The 22,056-nt window shown below is 47.6% G+C and overlaps 1 protein-coding gene across 1 annotated transcript; it reads left to right on the forward strand.

Annotated features, from left to right (window-relative positions):
* Positions 1 to 1,313: 1,313 nt before the first annotated feature.
* On the forward strand, positions 1,314 to 21,629 carry POLE2 (DNA polymerase epsilon 2, accessory subunit; the record flags this gene model as incomplete). The annotated part of the gene is made up of 19 exons (XM_084270449.1): positions 1,314 to 1,381; positions 3,677 to 3,777; positions 5,979 to 6,054; positions 7,572 to 7,649; positions 8,761 to 8,854; positions 10,702 to 10,776; positions 11,002 to 11,085; positions 11,610 to 11,684; positions 12,090 to 12,135; positions 12,992 to 13,064; positions 13,659 to 13,831; positions 17,373 to 17,462; positions 17,664 to 17,718; positions 19,179 to 19,238; positions 19,339 to 19,416; positions 19,812 to 19,920; positions 20,225 to 20,401; positions 20,716 to 20,783; positions 21,554 to 21,629. The coding sequence occupies 19 exons, from the start codon at positions 1,314 to 1,316 to the stop codon at positions 21,570 to 21,572; spliced, it is 1,599 nt and encodes a 532-aa protein (XP_084126575.1). The 3' UTR covers positions 21,573 to 21,629.
* Between the last annotated feature and the right edge of the window lie 427 nt (positions 21,630 to 22,056).

A 22,056-nucleotide genomic window follows, 5' to 3' on the forward strand; every position in this document is an offset into this window, starting at 1 on the left:
TTCCTCTTGTATCTAGAAGGGAAGACCTTAACTATTCCTATCAATAGCTTAGTAAAGTGAAGACATGTGATGGTGATACACTGGGGTGTTAATTAAAACAAAGGAATGAGCTCTCCAGCCACACGTGCTCAGAATGCAGAGCTATGCTGTCCAACAAAGCCATGTCAGACAGTGGAGGGGAAGAGCTGGGCATGACTTCCAGAGCTCAAGACAGATAGCTCGATGGAACAGAAGTCTAAAACTCATGCTGGAATAGTTTTATATCTCTGGTGGGTGGCTCCAGGCAACCTAACAACCCCAAATGCAGCAGGACGCTGCAGGAATATGCTTTATATCCCTGGTTAACTCATGTCTTAAAAGGAAATGAGTTTCTTTGTAGGCAAGGAGGACATTCCTTCTCCAGGTGTACCTTCCTTCTTTGCATGAGACATGAGCTGAATGTCAAAATTGGATTTTCTTTAAAGAACAAGCAGTAATAGTAGCAAATAGAAGAACCCAAGTAAGGATTGGGTTCATAATTGGCACCTAGCTGCATGTCTGAGATGAAAAATGGATCGTAGTTCCTGCCAAAATAGCTGCGACTTGTCAGGTGGCGGCTTTTAGCCTGAAGAGTAGATGCAGCTTTCCCCCAAGAGCTTGCTCCCAGCTGAGGAGGGATTATAAATGATGCAGAAGAGAACGCACTACAGAAAACAGGCTGATGTTTTGCTATCCATCTCTCTGTGCCAAAGTCTTTTTGATCAAGCAACTTTCGGAGTTGCTTTGGGAGCCTTGGGTGGAATAAAGCTGTGCTTTGAGAGACGGGGCTCACAGTGAACCATCGGTCATTCTTTTAGCTGGAGATCAGGCGGCTGCCCCTCAGGACTGGAACTGCATGAGGCACGGTGCATCCCACTCTATGCGCTGAAACAGACTCCGACTGCTTGGGCCCAAAGGAGAAGCTACCTGTGAGAGCCGCTGCGGGGCCCATCAGCCCACCGTGTGCTCCTTGGCCGAGGCAGAGCCAACGAGGGACAGCTGCGCTGCTCAAACCGGAGCCATTCCCGCCAGCAGCCACCCCGCCTTCCAGAAACACACGGGGGAGCGGCCCGGGCCGGGCCCGCGGAGCACCTGGGCCTCCCTCAGGCACACGGCGGGGCCGCCGGGGAGCAGCGAGACCCGGGCCGTGCTGCCGAGGGCGGGCACCTCACCTCACGGGCATCAGAGCCGCGTCCTGGGGAACGCGGCCGGCCAGTCCGGGAGCCTCCGCCCGCCCCGGGGCAGGGCCAGGGTGAAGGGGGCGGCGCGGCGCGGTTTGGCGCCAACTGCCCGCCATGGAGCCGGAGCGGCTGCGGCGTCGCCTGGGCTCCGCGTTCCGGCTGCGCGGGCTCCTGCTGCGGGCGTGAGTAGCGGCGGGGAGCGCGGCGGGGCGGCCCTGCCCGGGGGGTTGGGGGTTGTGCGGCTTCTCCTGCCTCCCCCGAGCCCATCTCCCGCTTTCGGGGCGCGTCCCGGGGTCTGGCGTTGTGGGATATGGTCGGGCTCGGGTCCGCACCCTCCGCATCCTCGGGGGTGTGGTACCGCCTTTCCCCCCTCGCCCAGAGGCCTTGCCGGGGGGGATGGAGGGGAGGTGGGTCTGTGCTCCCAAACCCTGCTGTTTTGCCTGTGTGGCTGCTGTGGGCCTGTTTCAACCTTTTCCACCCGTGACCCATCCCGCTGCAACGCCCACAGTGGGTTTGGTAGCGCCAAAAACTGCCCCTGGTCTCCTTTTGGTCCCTTGCTTGGATGGTTGGTTGGGTTTTTGGTCTGACACTGCCCCTGACAGCTCTGGCATCCTTCCCAAGTTGCACTTGGCTGTTGTGCACTCAGCATCTCTTCACTAGAGGAGGAAGTGGTATTTCCAAAGGTGCCTAATAACGTGGATTAGGGATGGCAAGGTCAGGGAAAACGGATTTCTGCTTGCAGTGGAAGGTGTCATGATTGATTTATCAGCGTGCCCGGGGCTCTCCTGCTCGTGGTTCTCCTTTAAAGACTCTGCATTACTATTCCGTTCTGTTCCTGCTGTGAATGGGATGGGATTATTTTGGACAACGTCCTGGCAGTCTCATTAGTGAGGAGTCCCAGGTTCAGAGCTCCTGACTCCCATGGTTAAACAAACTGAGACGTTTTGAAGGTCAGGCTGTTAACCAAAATGCCAGTTTTGATTGCCTGGCAGATGATGTTAATAAGAAATTTATTATCTTTATCTCTAGTCTAAGGATGAGGGAAGAAGTGGATTTCTAATTCTCCTGTTATTTAGAATTAAATTAACTCTGTCTCAGAGATACTGATAAACTGGGGCAGATCCTGCAGCGATGTGTTGAGGTGGTCATGGGCTGGGGCTCGTGGTGTGTAAGGGAAGCAGGAAGAGCTGGGTTGGCTCAGCCTGCAGAAAAAAGGGTGAAGATGATCCAACTGCTTAATGGGGACTTAGCAAGAAGGAGCCAGTGCGTGGAGAAGGGATGAGAGGCAACATAGATTGGAACAGAAGAAATCCTGCTTGTCCAGTTCTAGTCCCTTCAGTTCAAGAATGACATTAAAAAAAAGAGACAGTCTAGAGAGGGACCACCAAGATAATCCATCTCTGGGGTCCTCATTACAGGAAAGACATGAATCTGTTGAAACTAAGAGAGGGGAGGCTGACTAGAGATAAGGAAGGAATTTGTTACACTGAGGGTGGTGAGACACTGGCACAGGTTGCCCAGAGAGGTGGTAGGTGCATCCTTAGGGACATTCTGGGTCAGGTTAGATGGAGCTTTTGGGCAACCTCATCTAGTGGAAGATGTCCCTGCTTGTTGCAGGGTTGGACTTCCTACCCAAGCCCTTCTGAGATTCTGTGATTAAGGCATTGGAGAACTTGACGTGGAAAAAAATGTGAAGGATTTGGGTTCATTGAGCCTTAAAAAGGGAAGGCTCAGGAGGATCTAATCCCAGTCTTCTGGGTCTCTTCCAACTCAGTGTATTCTATGATTCTGACAGGTGTTCATAGAGAAGATAGAGGTAACTTCTAATCAAGAATGCACAGTGACAGGGCAAGAGGCAATGGGCACAAGCTTTAGGTAAAACCCTTGCTGTCAGTATGATTACACTTCGGAGTAGGCTGACTACAGAAGTGGTAGAATCTCCTTCACTGGAAATACTCAAGACTTGGCTTGATGGAGAGCTGGATGGCATGACACAAGTCCCAGCTTTCAGTATGAGGCTGGACTAGATGGTCTGCAGAGGTCCCTTTCAATGTGGACTGTTCTATGATCCTATGAAGACCTTGCTCACAAGGTGAGTAGTTAAGCTCCAGGACAAGACTAAGGGAGGTTGTTGTTGTCTCCACCCTTGGAGATGTTTAGAATTTGACTGACCAGTGCTGGGAGCAATGTGGCCAGCCTGTCAGAGCAGAAAGCTACACCAGGAGACCTCAGAGTTCCCTTCCAACACACTCCTTTCTCTGTCTGCATGAAGACAAGGTTCTCTGTGCCTGCTTCTTACTCTCATTGCTTTCAATCCTGATGACTTTGACTTAAACCAGTGCAGTCCAGATAGCTTCTGTTTGTTGGATCACAAGCCGTTGGTGATGATGAGCACATCTGCCAAACATTGGCAGAGTTTGTATAAACTATATTAAATATTAATTGGTTTTGGAGCTGACTTTCTTCCTTGGAATTAGGGATGCTCTGAAGTACCTTGCTGAAGCGCTTCAGTCCGTCAGTGAAGTAGAACTTGAGGATGTAATTGAAAATGTCATCGACGCCGTTGAAAAACAACCTTGTAAGTAAACAATTTCCTCCTCTTAAGCTTGCTAAGTTTATCTTGTGCTTACATTGTTTAGGCAAAGGCAGAGTTACTGGCAGCATATCCACTAAGGTATCATTCTAGTCTACTGGGCTGATCAAGATAAATGGATCTGTTGACATTTTGTTCTGTTAAATGCTGGAGTTGGTAATGTCAGCAGAAAATAGTGTGAGTTTGCCATTTTAAAAGTTGGCAGCCTGGTAACTCCTGACTTTTCCAGGAGTAGTGGAATTTTCCAGTGCCAGTTACTAAAAGCACCCAGCTGGGTTTGTATGGACATCTTTGCACCTGAACCTAAAATTCTAAATGTTAAAATAAACCAAAGAAACAATGAGAAATTAATTCACTTATTGCTCAGTAGACCAGGTCTGGAAAAAGGTTAGGGTTGATGACAGCTATACTGCCCTTGCATTCAAGCAGAGTGGGAGATACAATGCACCAGTATAATGGTCCAGCATGTTAACTCAAAGCAACTGTGGACAAAGTTTAACCATCACCTGGGTGTTCTCTGATGTAACGAGGCAGGTGGTGATGTTCTGCTATGCCAACCTGATGTCCTGATAGTAACACTGGGCAGAAGGGGCTGGTAACTGTTGGGGCACTGTAGTGCTGGAGAAGCTGTGTGGGAGTACATCAAATTCCAGAAATTACTGAGTCCTAAAGTGCAATCCAGAAAACTCCTGGAAAATCCCATTAAAAACATGAAACACTCAAAGAGCTGAGCTTTTGCTGGGAAACTTCTCACAACTTACTTGGTTCTGAACATGCCTGAAACTCCAACATCTTGTCAGGAGTAATTCTGTCTGGGGAACACCTCCTGCTTGACTGGGACAGTATGTCCTGAGGCACATAGATCCAGTGTCCCTGCCCTGAGCACCATGAGAGCCATGGAGTAGTAACTCCAAATGCACCTGGCACGGTCTGATGGCACAAAACACAGGGGTTGTAGGACCTTTAAAGAGTGACACTGGTGGGGGTGCTGCTGATGTTGGGCATGTACCTGTGTTCATTGATCAGAGCTCATCAGACCTAGGAAACTTGGGCTCACTTACAGTTTTCCTCTGGGAAGATTCAGATCTGTGTAAATGTGTTGTAAAATGAATACTAGGCCTCAGATGAGTTCAGGAAAACTAGCTTATCTTAATTAAATACAATTAAATCCAGGGTGGCCACATGCTTGCTGTGTAGCCTTTAGTAGAGCATGGACTACAGAAGCTATGGGTTTATGTTCTTACTCCATGGGATAACTGATGGTAGCTGATCAAACAGGGAATAAAAGCAGTTTGAAGAACTGGGCTTGATCCAGCATGAAGCCTGCTGGCACAAATTGCTGCATCCACATGTTGAACAATTTCACCTGGTACAAGAAGCTCTGGGGCCAGCGTAGCACATGCAGTCAGTGCTCTCCCCAACACCAGTCTTTGTCCAGCACCTAATTTTGTGCTATAAATTCCCACAGTGTCCAGCTGGTGTCTGTGAGTTGTTTGAGCTTAGGGGTAGAGATGCAATTCAGACATGCTGTGATTCCTGGTAGCTCCCTTAGCCCCCCCCCTTTCCCTCTGCTGTCCATCACAGGAGATTTTTAAGTCCCAAGCCCCAACTAGGGGCCACAAGGGCAGGTTTCACGTGCTGATTTCTGTTCCAGGAACCCAGCAGTCAGGCTTGGAAATGCTGACAGAATCCTTTTGTGAATCCCCCTTCAAATTCAGCAAAACATTAGTGTTTAGAAACTTTCATTTCAATTACCAGCTTCAATCCATGAAGACAACAACCTGCCTTATCTCCAAAATGATGTTCAACTGTTTGGATACTTATTTATGTCAGCAATCTGTGTGGTAACGTTCTGGAACAAAATTAACCTCCAGAATGTGAAAGCTCAGATCTAACACATTTGTAGTATATTTGGCAGCTTTGCATTAACTTGTTCTCCATGTTTAGTGAATTAATGGTGGGCACAGCATGTGTGTGGACTATTTTTTCCCTAGAGATATACCCTTCATGTAAGAATATTAAGGCAACAGGGCATGTTATTACACAAATAGGCATGTTTCCAGTAAGTTGATGTGTTCCTCTGAGAGGGCCAAACCATTTTATGTGAAATAGTGGAGACCTACTTACTTTCCTACTTACTACCTTCCCCAGGCTGCAGTTCTCATCCTTTGAAATCTTCTTTTCAGTGTCATCTAATATGATTGAACAATCCATGGTGGAAGCAGCTGTCCAAGAATGTAGCCAGGCATCGGATGAAACTATGTATGGTGATGTTATTCTTTTTAGATGAGTTTTATGGGGGATTGGCATGCATTCCCTTCTTTCTTCCTGGGAAATAAATGTCAGGCACTTTCTGCAGTGCTACACACGTGGTAATTGCTTTGTGCTTTGCCTTCCTTGTACTTTTTGGAGGTTAGTAATGTTCCTTCTATGAAAATTTATCATGGATAGGCCCCCAGGGGGTTCTACATACAGTGCTGGCATCCTGGAATTAAAATGCCATGGCCATGTGAATATTAACCAATAAAACAAACCAATGGTTACAATGCAGAGAGAACTTCCTCCTGCTGTGCATGTCTTCATTCCTTTTCCTCCAGTTCAAAATAATCTGAGGCTGGTTTTGTGCCTCTCAGAAGATGGTTCTTTTCTGAAGGCACTTGGAAAACTTCTCCTCCGTGGTTCTTTTTGTACAGCAGGGTTGGGGTTTTGTTGTGGGGCTGTTTGTTTGTTTTTTTTTTTAAAACCATGATTGATTTTTCACTCTCTGATAACAAAGCACAAAGCAATTACCTGAGCTTCAGAGAACTGTAGTTGTGATTGTGATGAGTGTATTTCCTTTGCAGTTTACGTTGTGTATCGACATGGTAACGGAAGCACTAAAATAAACGGCTTGTGAGACATGTCAGTTAGGTGCTGTCATCCCACAGCTTCTCAATAGGAAACAAATTTGGGTTCTACTTTTCTCCTTCTTGTTGGAGCCCTTATGTTGCAGATGGTTTGAGGGTGACTTTGCTTTGAGTCACAAAATCACAGCCTGGGCTGGGCTGGGAGGGACCCCAAGGGTCACAGAGCTCCAACCCCCTGCCACAGGCAGGGACACCAACCTCCAGGCCTGGAGCTACACAAGGCTGCCCAGGGCCCCAGCCAACCTTATATACTTCATGTATTTTTTTCTCTAGAAGTGAAATCTCTACACTCAGACTCTCAGTAGAGACTCCTGAAGGAAAAAGCTCTGCAGATGGACAACTCTTCAATTATGCTGCAGAGAGCTCGAAGGCAAAGTTTTGTATGAAATGCACTCTGAAGCCAAAGACATCCCTGTCTGACAGGCAGTGATGGTTGTCCTGTGCTACTTCGTGGGATAATCTTATCAACTTTGATTAATGTAATCTCCTTACAGTAAGAGGGTAATGGGAGACATCAGAGGAGAGAGCTGGACCAGTGAATATAATGGGATGTATCAAGTTGAGTAATAGTCTGAAGAGCTGTGCTGTTTAAACCCATTCACATTAACCATGCCAAGGCTGTGCTGCTGTCAGAAGAGATAGCAGAGGGTGGTAAGGGAAGCACACATCAGCTCCTCTCATTTCTAAACCAACTTCTGAAAGAGTTTCCTTTGAATTAGAGGAGTAGATTTGTACCCAGCAGGTAGAGTGATGGGGGAGAAATGGTGATAACACAGGGTGTTGGTGAACAAAACAAATACATCTTATTCAACACTTCTTGTTATTGTTGTTTAATCCACTTCAGATAATGTCATAAATGTGTTCCTCTTTCAGAGAAAATGTTTTCAGCATCATTGGAGCCTTTGACATCCCACGTTACATTTATAATTCAGAAAGGAAGAAGTTTTTACCGTAAGTCCTGCATATTTTATGTTTCAACCACTTCTTGTTTCAAGGATAAAAATCCTCTATTTCTATATAGCTGAAAGTCTGGTTTGTAACCTCTCCCACTTGGGTGAGAACATGAGATCAGAGGGATTTAGTCTGGGTGATGCAGATTTCCATCCGCTGATTTAAATCCAGTCTGGGTGATCCTGCTCTGGACTAAATCCCACAGGAACGCATCCAGGCAGGTTTGAATGTCTCCAGGGAAGGAGACTCCACAGCCTCTCTGGGCAGCCTGTCCCAGGGCTCCCTCACTCTCACAGTGACAAAGTGGGATTCATCACAGGCCAAAGGTAGAAAATTCTGCCAGTCCAGCAAAACCCATTCCTGTGTTTGCAGCAGGAGTTCAATTCCAGTGCCACTTTCCAGGCAATCGAAAGCAGAGAGCTCCGTGAGGGCAATTTGCTAACCAAGAGGGATTAAAAACTCTTGTTTGTGGCCACTTGAAAGACATAACTGTTCTTTTAAAAACCTGCTTTCTGCAGAGCTCTGTTCAGGTGGGAAGATAAATGTCAAGGCTGTGAGTTAGAGGGAAATGAAATGGATGCAGCCTTCACAGAATCATAGAATCACAAGATTGGAAAAGCCCTTTAAGCTCATCGAGTCCAACTGTCCCTGTCCTGTGCTAAACCAGATCCCTGAGCACCTCATCTCCCCTCAGTTAAACACACCCAGGGCTGGGGACTCAGCCCCTCCCTGGGCAGCCTGTGCCACAGCCCCACAACTCTGCCAGGGAAGAGCTTTTCCCTCCCAGCTGAGCTGACCCTGCCCTGGGGCAGCTTGAGCCCATTGCCCCTTGTCCCATCTCCTGTCCCCTGGCTGAAGAGACCATCACCCACCTCTCTGCACCCTCCTGGCAGGGCAGGGGAGGTGGGGAGAAGGTCTCCCCTCAGCCTCCTCTTCTCCAGGCTCAACACCCCCAGCTCCTTCCCATAATGCAGAAGCACAGGATCCCTAGCAGAGATCTTCCTCCCTGAGTAAATAAATTATGCAGCAGTGCTATAGGTTAGCAATAAGTAATTTTTGTGCATGGAATGCTCCTTTTTTTTATATCTTCACTGTGTTAAACCTCTTGCAGTCTGTCAATGACCAACTTTCCTGTGCCAAATCTGTTCGGAACCGCCAGAGACAAAGCGGAGCTGTTTCGGGAGCGCTACTCCATCTTACAGCAGGTCAGAGACAGCTTTGCTTTGTTTCACAAGACAGGCAAACAGAATGCTGGGGTTTGTGGTCTTACAACTGCAGCAGTGGTTTGTTCTGAGGTGTTTTTATGAGCTGCAGTTGAAGTAAAACCTGAGGAAGAATGGGGTCTGTACCGGGGTTCGTCAGTCTTACCAGCTGTCACCATGGAGCATGATGGGAGTTGTGTTCCTGCATTACAGCATCATGTTGGAGGAGGGGGTTATGTATTTTTAGGTGAGCTTTGCTCTTGTCTGTCCTGTAGTTTGGCTCTGTGCTGCGTTTGACTAGCCTGTCATCATAGATTCACCTGAGTTGGAAGAGACCCTTAAGATCAAGTCCAACCACAGCCTCACCCTGCCCAGCCCACCAAGCACAACATCTACACCCCTTTTAAACCCCTCCAGGGATGGTGACTCCACCACCTCCCTGGGCAGCCTGTGCCAGTGCCTGACAGCCCTTTCAGTACAGAAATTCTTCCTGATATCCAACCTAAATCTGCCCTGGGCAATTTTAAGCCATTTCCTCTCATCCTATTGCTCATTACCTGAGAGAAGAGACCGACCCAGATATCTCTGCAACTGCCTTGCAGGTAGCTGCAGGGAGCAATAAGGTTTCCCCTCAATATGATGATACCCATCATATGTAGTGCTTGTTGAGATCATGCAAACCTGAAGCCTCATTCAGACTGTCCTTGCAGCATTGAAATTCTTGTCTGGTTTAGCCCACTGCAGTGGGCTGATGCACAGCACAGATCCTGCTCGGTGCTGACAGGTCCTGTGCAGACCAAACCCTGACCCAACACAGTGCACACAGCTTTTTGTCTCTGCTGCCCCATAGGCAGCAGGGAATCACCCAGCTGAGCTGCATGAGCTGCTCATCCTTTGGACCTGTGTGGTAGTTGTGTGCACAGAACCAGATATCCCAGAGCAGCAGCACCTCTCTCTCTGCCAGGGAAACTCTTGCTGGGAGCATGTATACTGCAGTTTGGGAACTCTTACTCTGGAAGGCCAGTTAACCATTGACTGAAGAAGCTTTAGTCACTGGGATTAGTGAAACCTGCTGGAATCAGCACACTCACACACAACAGCAGCAGAAGGAGCCTGTAGGGTGTATCCTGAAGCCTGTGCTGTGCCACCTCCTTGCCTGATGCTTTGGCACAGGCTCCCTGTTGTGCAGGTTTTCTGTTTGGTTGCCATGTGTATTCCTTCCTGACCCCCAGGAAAGGGAAGGTTCAGGTCACTGTGGGGGAAAAAAGGCTGCTGATAGGAATTACACCCATGGTACCCAGGCTGGTGGCAGCAGGTTTGTTCCAGGGGGAACAAACTGTGTGAAAAATGCAGATTGGCAATGCATGAGAAGTGGTGAGAGAAGTGTGAAAGTCTGTGCTAAGAATTTCCTTCGTGCTCTCTGCAGCCTACCTGCTAGTGTAGCTTGATTTTGTTATTTTAAAACTTAAAAAACCCCAAAGTTCTGGCTTGTAATATTAGGCCCTGCCCAAAAGAGAAACCTGCTCTTTTCCACATAGCTATTTAATACAGTTTCCCTTCACTTGCTGTCTCCTTGCTTCCTTCCAGGTAGTGAGAAATAACTTCTTAAAGCATTTGAGACTTTCTGTTACTTCTTGGGCTTAGTTTCATTGTCTGGTATTATTGATCATCTGTTTCTAGAAGCAAATTCTTGTCAAAAGAACTGATTAGGCTCAACAAGTTAAAAATTGCTGGATAAAATAGAGTAAGAGAACTTGAAAAAGTCTTTTGTGTAGTGGTTGTAACAAAGTGGCTTCTTGACAATGCTCATTTATTTTTAAACTGGATTACTTCAATTTTGGTTTCTGCAGAGGACTCACAGACATGAGTTGTTTACTCCTTCAGCAGTCGTTGCTCATCCTGATGACAGTGGGAGCAAATTCCAGGTAACTTTTCTTCTTTCCTTGCAAAGGGAACTGTGCTTGTGTCACATCTTAATGCAGTAATGGCTCTCTGGTGACATCTTAGTTTTACATCCCATGTAACTGATGGAAATGAGTTCTTTCAATCACTTAGCCCTTGTGCCAGAAATACAGGTATTTGGACAGGCTTAAGGATGGATATGTGGAGAGATTGATTTAACTTTGGGGTTTTTTTGCCTTTGGTTACAGCTTAAAACAGTAGAAACTCTACTGGGCAATACAGCTAAAGTGGGAGAAGTGATTGTGCTTGGGATGATCACTCAGCTCAAGGAGGTAGGCTGCTTTTTATTGTGGAGTATCTAGGTCACCATTCATTCAGTGCTACAATATATTACAAAATGAGAAGGTTTAAGTATCTCACCACTTTCTCCTGTCACATAAATCAGGGGCAGAAAGTGGTGCAGGATCCATTCCCTAAGAAGAGAAGTGGATGCTAATGTGTGAGGGGAAAATGTCTTTCACTTCTCACTGCAGAATCTTGTAAGGCTTTATGCCAGCAACCAGAACCAGTTCCATTCTCTAGGCATGCTCCTTCCTGAAAGGCTGGAGCTGCTGCTGGCTGTGTTTGGACTTGCTGTTGCATTGGCCTGTGACCTTAGGGGAGTCCAAACCACAGCAGCTGGAACAGAAGATACACTTTGTATAAACTACACAGTTCTCAGTTCTGCTGGGGTGTTCTAAGCTTGCAGTGCTAAGAATGGCTGAATCATTTCTAAATGCCAGCTGACAGATGCTTCTGACTGAAGTGTTTATGTGTTTGGGTGTATGTTGCTTTATTAATTAATCCTGTTTTTTAGGGAAAGTTCTTCCTAGAAGACCCAACAGGAGTTGTCCAGCTAGACCTTAGTAAAGCAATATCCTTTTCCTGTGATGTAAAGAGTTGGGAGAAGTAGTGTCCTATAGACCTGGAGAATTCCAGACCTTGCCATGCAAACCCAGACCAATAATCAATTGATAACTGACAAGTTAAAGTTACACATTGAGAATTGCAGCTCCATCTTTTTTTCCTCTTCACACTCCTTGGTTGCTGCAGCTGAGTGCCCTTCCACAGAGCCTGTTAGGGCAAGGTTGGTATTCCTTCTAGTGGAAGCAGAGCATGTTCCTGTTGCTGGGCTGGCTTTGAGCTTAGCTGCACTGCTATCAGCTGATGGCCTGGCTCTGTGGCAGCTTTCAGTAGTACCCAAAAGTATTGCACCAGCTGGAGAGGAAACTTTGGCTAAACAGCTACTTTAAGTCCTGATTTCAGACAAAGATATTTCTTAACCTTTCTGCACCAGTTCCACAGTGGTTTATATACTGAGTCGTGCTTTGTTTTGGCAGAAGGTAAAGCAAACTGTTTTTCCTAGCTTGTAGTAAGTTACTCAGTGGCTCCTGCTGCAGTTCTGTCTGCCAGGTATGGCTGAACAGACAAGTCCCACGTTGACGAGGCTTCACCCTGGGCTGTGTTTGTGGCTGAGACTTTTGGCTGTGAGCTTTTCCTGTTAGGCTGTGGGCTCTGTGTGTGGAGGGGATAGGACTAGATCAGGAAGACAGCCTGGAGTGACCAAACAATATGATTTTACAACGTGAAAATGAGCCTTCAGGGGCTTTAAGGAGTCTTCTCCTTAAGATGCTGTAGAAGCTTGAAGTTTTGGAAGCTTGCTTTAGCAAAATAACAGACATTTCTGTCTGTAGAATATTACTCTGTGCCATATACATAAACTCAGCCTGTTTTCTAATAATAATATAAAATTTATAAAGTAAAGAGAAATTAGGTGCACCAGTGATGGTGGGAGGAAACCTCCCTGTTACTTCTGTTCCTCTGACCAGTGGGAGTGTTCTCTGGAAAGGGTGCAGCTTGATGGAGACTCTCCAGGGCAGGGCCAGCGAAAAAGATTCCTGTTCCCCAATGTTCTCACACTGAATTGAGAAGATTCTTTATGTGGGTGTGCAGCAAATCCATTCAAAGAAGTGACCTGAGTGAAAAATCAGCTGGTTTTCTTGCTCAGCTGGTTTTTCATCCAGGTTGATCCCTGGTCTGGTTCAGCTCTAAACAGCGCAGGGCCTGGTGCTGTCACCAGAGGGGGATGGATGGAGGCTGGGACTGGCTGCTGCCAGCTCTCTGACTAATGTCTGGGACATGATGCTGTTAGAAAAAAAAAGTAAAGGTTATTTTGTTTGTTGCTCAAAACCCTCTTAGGTTGGTATGAAGATGAAGTTTTCCATGTGAATGCTTTTGGATTTCCGCCTACTGAACCTTCTGCTACCACGAGGTATGAAGCTGACTTCCAGCAGCCTCCCTCCCTGTTTCATCCTGGGTTTCTGAGTAAGCACAGCATTATTTTACAGCTTCTGTGGCTGTGGAGTATGCTGTGCTTCCCCCTTCCCAAATGCTTCCAAACAAACAGAGCTTTGAGGAATCGATTCTGGGACTTGCTGGGCTGTTTGGTGTTGGCTCTTCCAAAGGCTATTGTGGGCTGTTTGGTGTTGGCACAAATACTCTCCCAAAGGCTGTTGGGTTCTGCATGTTATAACAATGGAGATCTAAGCCCTTCTCAAGTGCAAAAGCAGGTGACTGGGAGTAAGAAAGGACTTGTTGCTCAAGGAATGGATGGATGCAGGAGGGAACCAAGGATTAGTGTTACCCAGAGGTGATCTGTTAAATTGTAAAACCCTGCTCTGTATCTGGGTAACTGCTGTTGCTCTTCCATGGTTTCTCCATGAAGTACTAGATGATTAATGATGCCATCTGAGCTACCTCTCATCATCATCATCATCATCAAGATGGCTTAAGTGACTCATAAATAAAGCTACTACTGATTTGGGAAGCAAACAGAACTAACTTGATTTTTTTTTTTATGATGTAGAGCCTTCTATGGGAATGTGAACTTCTTTGGAGGGCCTTCTTCAACTTCAGTGAAGGCTTCTGCAAAATTAAAGCAGCTGGAGGATGAAAATGAAGATGCCATGTTTGTGTTTGTTTCTGATGTGTGGCTGGATCAAGCAGAAGTACTGGAAAAGCTGCACACGATGTTTTCGGGTAGGTGAGAACTCTGAGCCTTGGTTGGAGGGGTTGTTACCCCTAAGCAGCCCTGAGGGGTTGAACCTAATGAGGTTCCACACTGCCAAGTGTCAGGTGTTGCACTTGGGCTGGAGGAATCCCAGACACAGATACAGGCTGGGAGAAGAGCTCCTGGAGAGCAGCCCTGCTGAGAAGGACCTGGGTGTCATGGGGGATGAGAAACTGCAGATGAGCAGCAGTGGCTCCTGCAGCTTGGAGAGGTGATGGGATCCTGGGCTCCATCAGCAGAGGGGTGGCAGCAGGGACAGGGAGGGGATTGTCCCTCTCTGCTCTGCCCTCAGGAGGCCCCAGCTGGAGTCCTGTGTCCAGAGCTGGGGCCCAGGGCAAGGAAGATGTGGGACTGTTGGAGAGGGGTCAGAGGAGCCACGGAGATGATCAGAGGGCTGGAGCAGCTCCCCTACAGAGAGAGGCTGAGGGAGCTGGGCTGGGTCAGCCTGGAGAAGAGAAGGCTGTGGGGGGACCTCATTGCAGCCTCCCAGTCCCTGAAGGGAGCAGAGGAACAGGAGGGGAATCAGCTTGTTAAAGGGCAGAGACTGGCAGGACAAGGGGGATGGAGTGAAGCTGGAGGAGGGAAGGGTGAGATGAGATGTTCTTTGCAGAGAGGGTGGTGAGGGGCTGTGATTCTATGATTTAGCACTACTGATGGAGCTGAGGAGCACACCAAGGCAGCCTGATGTCTGACTGTTCCTCAGGTCCCAGTTGTGGCTGCATCCTCAGCATGGGCTGGGAAGTCTGACCCTCCCAGTGAACTAATTCAGGGACTGCCCCAGCAGGAGCCCTGTGGCCTTTGTCAGAGAATTCCCTTCATGCTGGTTTAGTTGTGAACTCTTCCTCACATGCTCTCTTACGTGAGCATCCGTGAGGGCAAGCTGGGCAGTGTACAACTGACAGTGAGAGAGTGGCTTGTCTGCCTTTTCTCAGCAGCAGGCTTTTAAATGAGGAATGCAATGATATTCAGGAGTCCTGTTGTTTCTGTATTGTGCATTTTTGATCAACTTTCATTTGGAGGAAGCCAGAATAAGCCCAGCTGCTGATTTTTATTTTTTTTTTGGTAGGATCCTGCTGAACCCAAGCCCAAAGCCAGTGGAGTCTGACTCTCAGCTTAGTGACAGCTTTTTGCATTTCATGGTTGCTATTATATTTCTTTTAGATCTTTCCTAACAGCTTTAAAAATTGGATTGTGTGATGGTTTTGCAAGCTGAGGTCCCTTCCAACCCCTGTGATTCTGTGATTCCTTTTCATAAATCACCTAGCACTAATACTGTTCTGGACAGTAGCCATTTCTGTGCAGTGACAGGGATGTTTCCTTGCTCAGGGAAGCTCTTCCTAGGCTAAGTTTAAAGGAGACTTCTTACATCATTGGAGCTCAGCAGTCCCTTGAATACTTTCTGGTTCTACCAATGCAAAACCTGTCATTTACTCTTAAAATACAAACTGTTTCCTCCACACACCATCACATTAGTAATGTTGACAGCATTTGGATAGCAAGCATCTGAGAGATGTGTGAATTACTTCTTTGTATTGCAGAGCAGTTCTGGAACAGCCTGTTCTGTCTGTCTGAGGTGGAATGGAAGCAGTGAGAGGGTGGCTGCTGTAAAAATAAGCAACGTGAAGCAGAGGGTGGGAAACTGCTGCTCACCTAGAGAAAATAGGACAGGAGTTACCACGCTCCAGAAGTTACAAAACCAGTTCAGTATCTTGAGCCTTGCAGCAAACTCAACTTGACCTTGATTGCATGTGCTGAAGAAATCCAGGGTCTTTGGACAGCCAGGTTAACATATGAACTCAGCTGGCAGAGAGGTCTGTGTTGTGTTTGCTATTCTGGGACCTTTTTTCATGGGCAAATAATGAGCTTTGTAATTATAAACTAAAAATAATAGCTGAGTGGAACAGTGAGGAGAAAAAACCATCCATGAGCCATTTCTCTGGTAGAAACAATTCTGTCCTATTTACCAACTGGATTGAAAAGCAGGGAGGTAAATCCAAGTCTGTGGAGAGGAACTGGGAGCATGAGATGAATGTCTGAGTAGATGGGTTTATTTTTGCTTGTAGGAGTGGGAATGTGGTTTCCTTTTTTGAGTCTTTGCTAGAAAGCATGTGTTTCTGGGTGATCAGGGATTCTGTGAGGATTCACTGCATGCTTCAAATGCTCAGGGTTCAATCACTGCTGCTTTGTAATGCCAAAGACTGAGTGAAATGTTGGTAGAGCCCTTGAACTGGAGTGATACATGGAGGCTAATAGTAATCCTTTGCTACCTACTTGCTATTTTTCTCTCTAAGGAGGAAAGAATGCAGTTTAAAATTACATTATTATAATTGTACTCTGTGTAATTACAAGACTGAGTCAGTAGTTGAATACACACAAAGTACATTGTTGGAACTGGGCCTGTAAATAACAGAGGGCTTCCTTGAAGTGACACTTGTGTGTTGCCATCATCCTTTTTAAGCTAACAAAAGCCTGTATCAAGGAAAGACTTTGGATATATTAACAGCAGCAGAGCTGGAAGTGCTGTTTCAGTTCGTTGTGGTTTAACCCAGCAGACAGAGGCGTTTGCTCAGTGACCCCCTGGCCCTGGGCTGGGGGAGAGAATTGAAAAGAAAGAGGTAAAGCTCATGGCTTGAGATAAAGGCAGGTTAATAGGGCAGAAAAGGAAAAGAATAATAATCATAATGGTAAAGGACTATGAACCCCAGTGGTGCAGAGCACAGTTGCTCAGCACCTGGAGCTGATGCCCAGCCAGATCCTGAGCTGCAACACCTCCTGCCACCCCCAGTTACACACTGGGCAGTTACACACTGGTGTGGAATATCCCTGGGCAGCTCTCCTGGCCTGTCCCCTCCTGGCTTCTTGGGCATCCCCTGCCTTCATGTTGGCAGGGCAGGGTGAGAAGCTGAAAGGTCCTTGATTCCTTGGCAACATCTAAACCATCAGGGTGTTACCAACAGTATTCTCATCCCAAATCCAAACTGCAGCACTACACCAGCTGCTGGGAAGAAAATGAACAACATCCCAGCCAAAACCAGGACACTGTTTCATGGAATCACAGAATCACAGAGCTGTAGGGGTTGGAAAGGCCCTCCAGAGCCCATGGGGTCCAACCCCCTGCCAAAGCAGGGTCCCTAGGACAGGGCACACAGGGCAGTGTCCAGACAGGGCTGGAATCTCTCCAGAGAAGGAGACTCCACACCCCCTGGGCAGCCTGTCCCAGGGCTCCCTCACTGGGAAGAAGCTTTTCCCCAGATTGGGGGGAACTCCCTGTGCTCCAACTTGAGCCCATCGCCCCTTGTCCTGTCCCCACAGACACTGAGCAGAGGCTGCCCATGTCCCCCTGTGTCCCACCCTTCAGCTATTGATCCCCATTGATCAGATCCCCTCTCAGGCTTCTTCTCTCCAGGCTTAACAGCCCCAGTCTTTCAGCCTATCCCCAACTGGAGGCTGAATGCTGAAAGATACTGGAGTGAGTGGATGTTTTATTCACAGATATTCTCTTTTTCCCAGGTTATTCCTCTGCACCTCCAACCTGCTTTTTCTTCTGTGGAAATTTTTCATCTGCACCATATGGAAAAAATCAAATCCAGTCACTGAAAGGTAGGGAAGCCTTTGTACACACCCAGACTTGTACAGTAAATTGAAACAATGAATGTGAGGCACATGAAGAGCACAGAAACTAAACCCTTATTTTCTAAGTGGCACATTTTTTGCTGTACTGAAGTACAGGGCTTGTGTAGTGTGTGTTTATTGTCTACCCAGGGCTTGTATCACAGGTTTATTCTCTCTCCCTGACTCTAGGTTCTTTGAAGGCTCTTGCAGATATTATATGTGAACATCCCAGCATTCATAAAAGGTACACACCAAAGTGCTGTGAGGGGGGAAACCTGTTTATTTTGTGAAACCTTTGCTTAAATTACTTTAAGGAACCACCAGATGCCACGTTTGCTCATTGCTGTGAGCCAGCTGTGGTGGGATAGCAAGCTGCTCTGGTAACAGGCCTGTGAGTTTGTTTGGGGAGTGGTGTAAGCTTTTGATTTTATCTAAAATACCTTGGGCCTGGAAGCTCCTATTGAGTAAGCAGGGGTGAAACTGCAACATTTTCCACGTGGATTAAACATGACCCATGATTCCCCAAAAGTGCTGTTTGGGTGACTCCGTTTTTCCCTTGGAATTCCCTTGACATGAGGAGTTCTGCCCAAGCAGTGCTGTGTTATAAACTGGTGTTGAAGTCTTGGTGCTGGGAGCACCTCCAGGCTTTCTGTACCAGCCCTGGAATACATCATCTGAAACAGCTGCCTACATGGAGGCATCTCACTTCTGTCCTTCCCATTCTTGAGTCCACCCCTCTCCACAGCCTTTAGTTTGAAGCTGACCAAAGCACTGCAGTCCTGCTAAGGAATGTTTTGTTTATCCCTTGTGTCTGTGGGATCCCTGTTGCAGGCCTGAAGAAAGGAGAGTAAAATAGGGGAGCAGCCAGGCTTACCCTTCCTGGCTTCTCATCCTTGAATTCACAGCAGTTGCCCCAAAGTAAAGGTGGTTCCTCCAACAGGCCCCAAAAGCAGGAGAGGCCACAGCCTGCAGCTCTTGAGCCCTGTGTGAGCTGCAAGCAAGCTTTGGGTACTGATCCTCTGCCCTGTGTCCTGGTGGGGGTCCCTTGGTGTGCTGCTGCTGCATTATCTGGGGTCCCTGTATGGGCTCATGGAGCTCAGTACCACCTCACCCTGCTCTCTCTCCCTTCACACAGACAGCCCCCCTTGCACAGTGAACAGGCTTTAAGGTTTCTTCCACTGAGGTGGGGATGTGGATCTTCCAGCAGAGAAACAGGAGGGGAATCAACTTTTAAAAAGGCAGGACAAGGGGGATGGAGTGAAGCTGAAGGAGGGAAGGGTGAGATGAGATATTAGGGGGAAGTTCTTTCCAGAGAGAGTGGTGAGGGGCTGGAACAGGCTGCCCAGAGAGGGGGTGGGTGCCCCAACCCTGGGGGGTTCAAGGGCAGATTGGCTGGGGCCCTGAGCAACCTTGTGTAGCTCCAGGCCTGGAGGTTGGTGTCCCTGCCTGTGGCAGGGGGTTGGAGCTCTGTGACCCTTGGGGTCCCTTCCAGCCCAGACCAGTCTGGGATTCTCTGATTCTGTGATTCTGTGTGTCTTACCCCTTAGCTGTGATTTTTGTGGGTCTGAAGGGCAGGAGGACATGTCATCTCTGCCCAGAACAGGTTGTTTGCATGCTTCTGAGGAGTAACCATGGTGTGTAGCTGATGTTTACAGACACTCTCAGATCTCTCTGTATAAAAGTGGCATGTTGGATTCTTTACAGTAGTCGATTTGTGTTTATTCCTGGCCCTGAAGACCCTGGTCCTGGTTCTGTTTTACCAAGGTCAGTTTGCTTCACTTTTTTTTCAAAATTTGGAAGTTTGATTTAAATAATTACAGCAGGTAAGAGACTCAGTCAATACATCTGCTGCTGTTTATTTTAGACCCCCCCTGGCTGAAAACATCACAGAGGAGTTCAGGCAGCTGGTACCCTTTTCAGTTTTCACCACAAACCCTTGCAGGTAACAGTGTTTCTTGCTGTTGGCTTTCAAGTCCTGTGGTTTTGAGGTTTGTTTTACTCATTTCTGTGCAGGTGTAGTTTTCATAAATTACAGATTTTGGAAAAATTAAGACTTTATTTTTTCAAAAGGTTAGAATTTCTTGCTTGTAACTAGTTTTAAATACATTAATAAACACATGAGGTAGAAGGAGCAGTGCTAAAAGTTTGAGAGTATCAAAAGCATCATGTGTTTTTCCTGAATCTGGAGAGAATGAAGATGGGAAAGGATGATAAGGATTAATCTTATTGAAATGTGCTCTGCTTTATGAGAGGGTGAACAACTTGGATAGCACAGCAGCTCCCCTACCTTTTGGTTTCATCTCAACTTCTGTCCTTTCTTTGCTGTTTTCCATTCAGGGTTCAGTATTGCACCCAGGAAATCCTTATCTTCCGTGAAGACTTGGTAAACAAAATGTGCAGAAACTGTGTGCGCTTCCCCAGCAGCAGCATGGACATCCCCAACCACGTGAGTGAGCTGGGCTCAGTGCTCCTCCACCACATCTCCTTGGCTGGTTAGAAAGAAAAACCCAGCAGGTTTTTCATCAGGGGGCTCTGAGCTGTGTCCTCACGTTGCAGGAGGAACTGAGAGGGGTTGTAAGAATGACCTACAGGTTTAGTACTGCTAAACCCAGTTCCATCTTGATGGTAAAAGAACTGAAACCATGATGCTGTGGGTCAAAGCTGCTTTGTTAACAGGGCAGTGGCAGCCACAGCACTGAGTGGGATGTGTGGGAAGTGGCTCAAAGGAACTCTTCACCTTTCCCTTGCAGTTTGTAAAGACGGTGTTGTCACAAGGACATCTGACGCCGCTTCCGCTCTACGTCAGCCCCGTGTACTGGGCCTACGACTACACCCTGAGGGTGTATCCCCTGCCTGATATGCTTGTCATAGCTGATAAGTACGACCCCTTCACCGTCACCAACACCGACTGTCTTTGCATAAACCCTGTAAGAGTTCCTTATGCTTCACCCAAAGCCCAGGAGTGCAGCACACTCCACGCCTGTCTCTCCTCCTCTTTGTATGGCATTGCACGTACACTGGTGGGGCACATGTGCTTTTACCCAGTGAGGGAGCCCTGGGACAGGCTGCCCAGGGGGTGTGGAGTCTCCTTCTCTGGAGAGATTCCAGCCCCGTCTGGACACCGCCCTGTGTGCCCTGTCCTAGGGACCCTGCTTTGGCAGGGGGTTGGACCCCATGGGCTCTGGAGGTCCCTTCCCACCCCTACCATTCTGTGATGATTCTGTGATGTTTTTCTTCACAGGGTTCATTTCCAAGAAGTGGATTTTCATTCAAGGTGTTCTACCCCTCCAACAAGACAGTTGAAGACAGGTAAATATCTTCAGCTTTTCATTTCAAAGGAGATCCCTTCCTCTTTGCTGACTCTGTCAGGAAGAACATGGAAAAACAACATGGAAACTGAGGGAATGTCAGGGTTTGAGCAGTTAACCCAGGCTGACACCTCACACTCAGGCAGCATGAGCAATCCAGGTGCCCAGAACTGAGATAATAACTTAGAAACCAGCCAGATAATGACAACAAGAAGCATGGTCCAGAAAGGAAAGGTTAGACAGGCTGTACTAAATGCTTTCCAATAACTGAGACCCAGCTGGGGGACAGGTTTGTTTCTAGAGGTGTGATGCTTGTTACATAGGTTAATTATGCGTAGGAACAATTAGTTTTGTGGTCATTGTCAAGCCCAGAAGCTGCTGTCACCCTTTGATTTTATGGATTCTAAATCTGTGCTTATTCTTTCAACTGTGAAGCCATCAGAAGTCCCTCAGGGCTTCCACCCACAAGGGAAACTTGCCTGAGTTTTGAAAGAAGGATGGGAAAAGGGCAAACTTCCCATGTTTGATTGAGTTTCAGGCCTTGTGGCAGAAGCCAGGCTTCTGATGGGGGGTGTAAGAGCCCCTACTCTTCCAGGGGCATTGAGAACAGGTCGAGCCATGAAACTGTCACTCAGCCACAGCGAACATCACCCCCTGGTCTCTGAAGGTTGAAACCTTACTGAGTCTTTCACAAATCATGGAGTAGAATGACACTGTGAATCAGCTTTAGGAAAAGCCCAACTAAACACTGTTTCTGTTTGGTGTTTCCAGCAAGCTTCAGGGGCTCTGAATTCCTGTGGGACCCCGGAAGGGCAGGGAGCCTTCGGCTGCATCGGCGTGACGATGTGTTACCGGCTGGTTGGGGGAAGAGCCAAGGCCACAGCCAGTGGGGTTTGTACACAAATAAACCTGGGGTGTTGGTTTGGACAACGAGGGTAAAGTCCTGGTGAAGATGAATGGGGAAAGCACAATAAGCCAGGGGGTGGAAGCAGACATCAAACAGGGAACCTCCTTCTTTTACACAGAGGAGTTAAAGATGGGGAGAGTCTGGAAGGTGGAGTAGTGAGCTAGAAGGGAAGGAGACAGTGAGTTGTGATCAGTGGGACAGAGTGTGGCTGGAGGCCTGGATCTGGTGGAGTCCCTCAGGGGTCGGTGCTGGGACCTCTGCTGTTCTACATATCCACTGATGACCTGGATGTGCACAGTCAGCAAGTTAACTGGTGACACAACCCTGGGAGGGGGTGGCTGCCACCCCAGGGGCTGTGCTGCCCTGC

This window comes from Gallinula chloropus, assembly GCF_964237585.1.
Source record: "Gallinula chloropus genome assembly, chromosome: 14".
NCBI lineage: Eukaryota > Metazoa > Chordata > Aves > Gruiformes > Rallidae > Gallinula > Gallinula chloropus.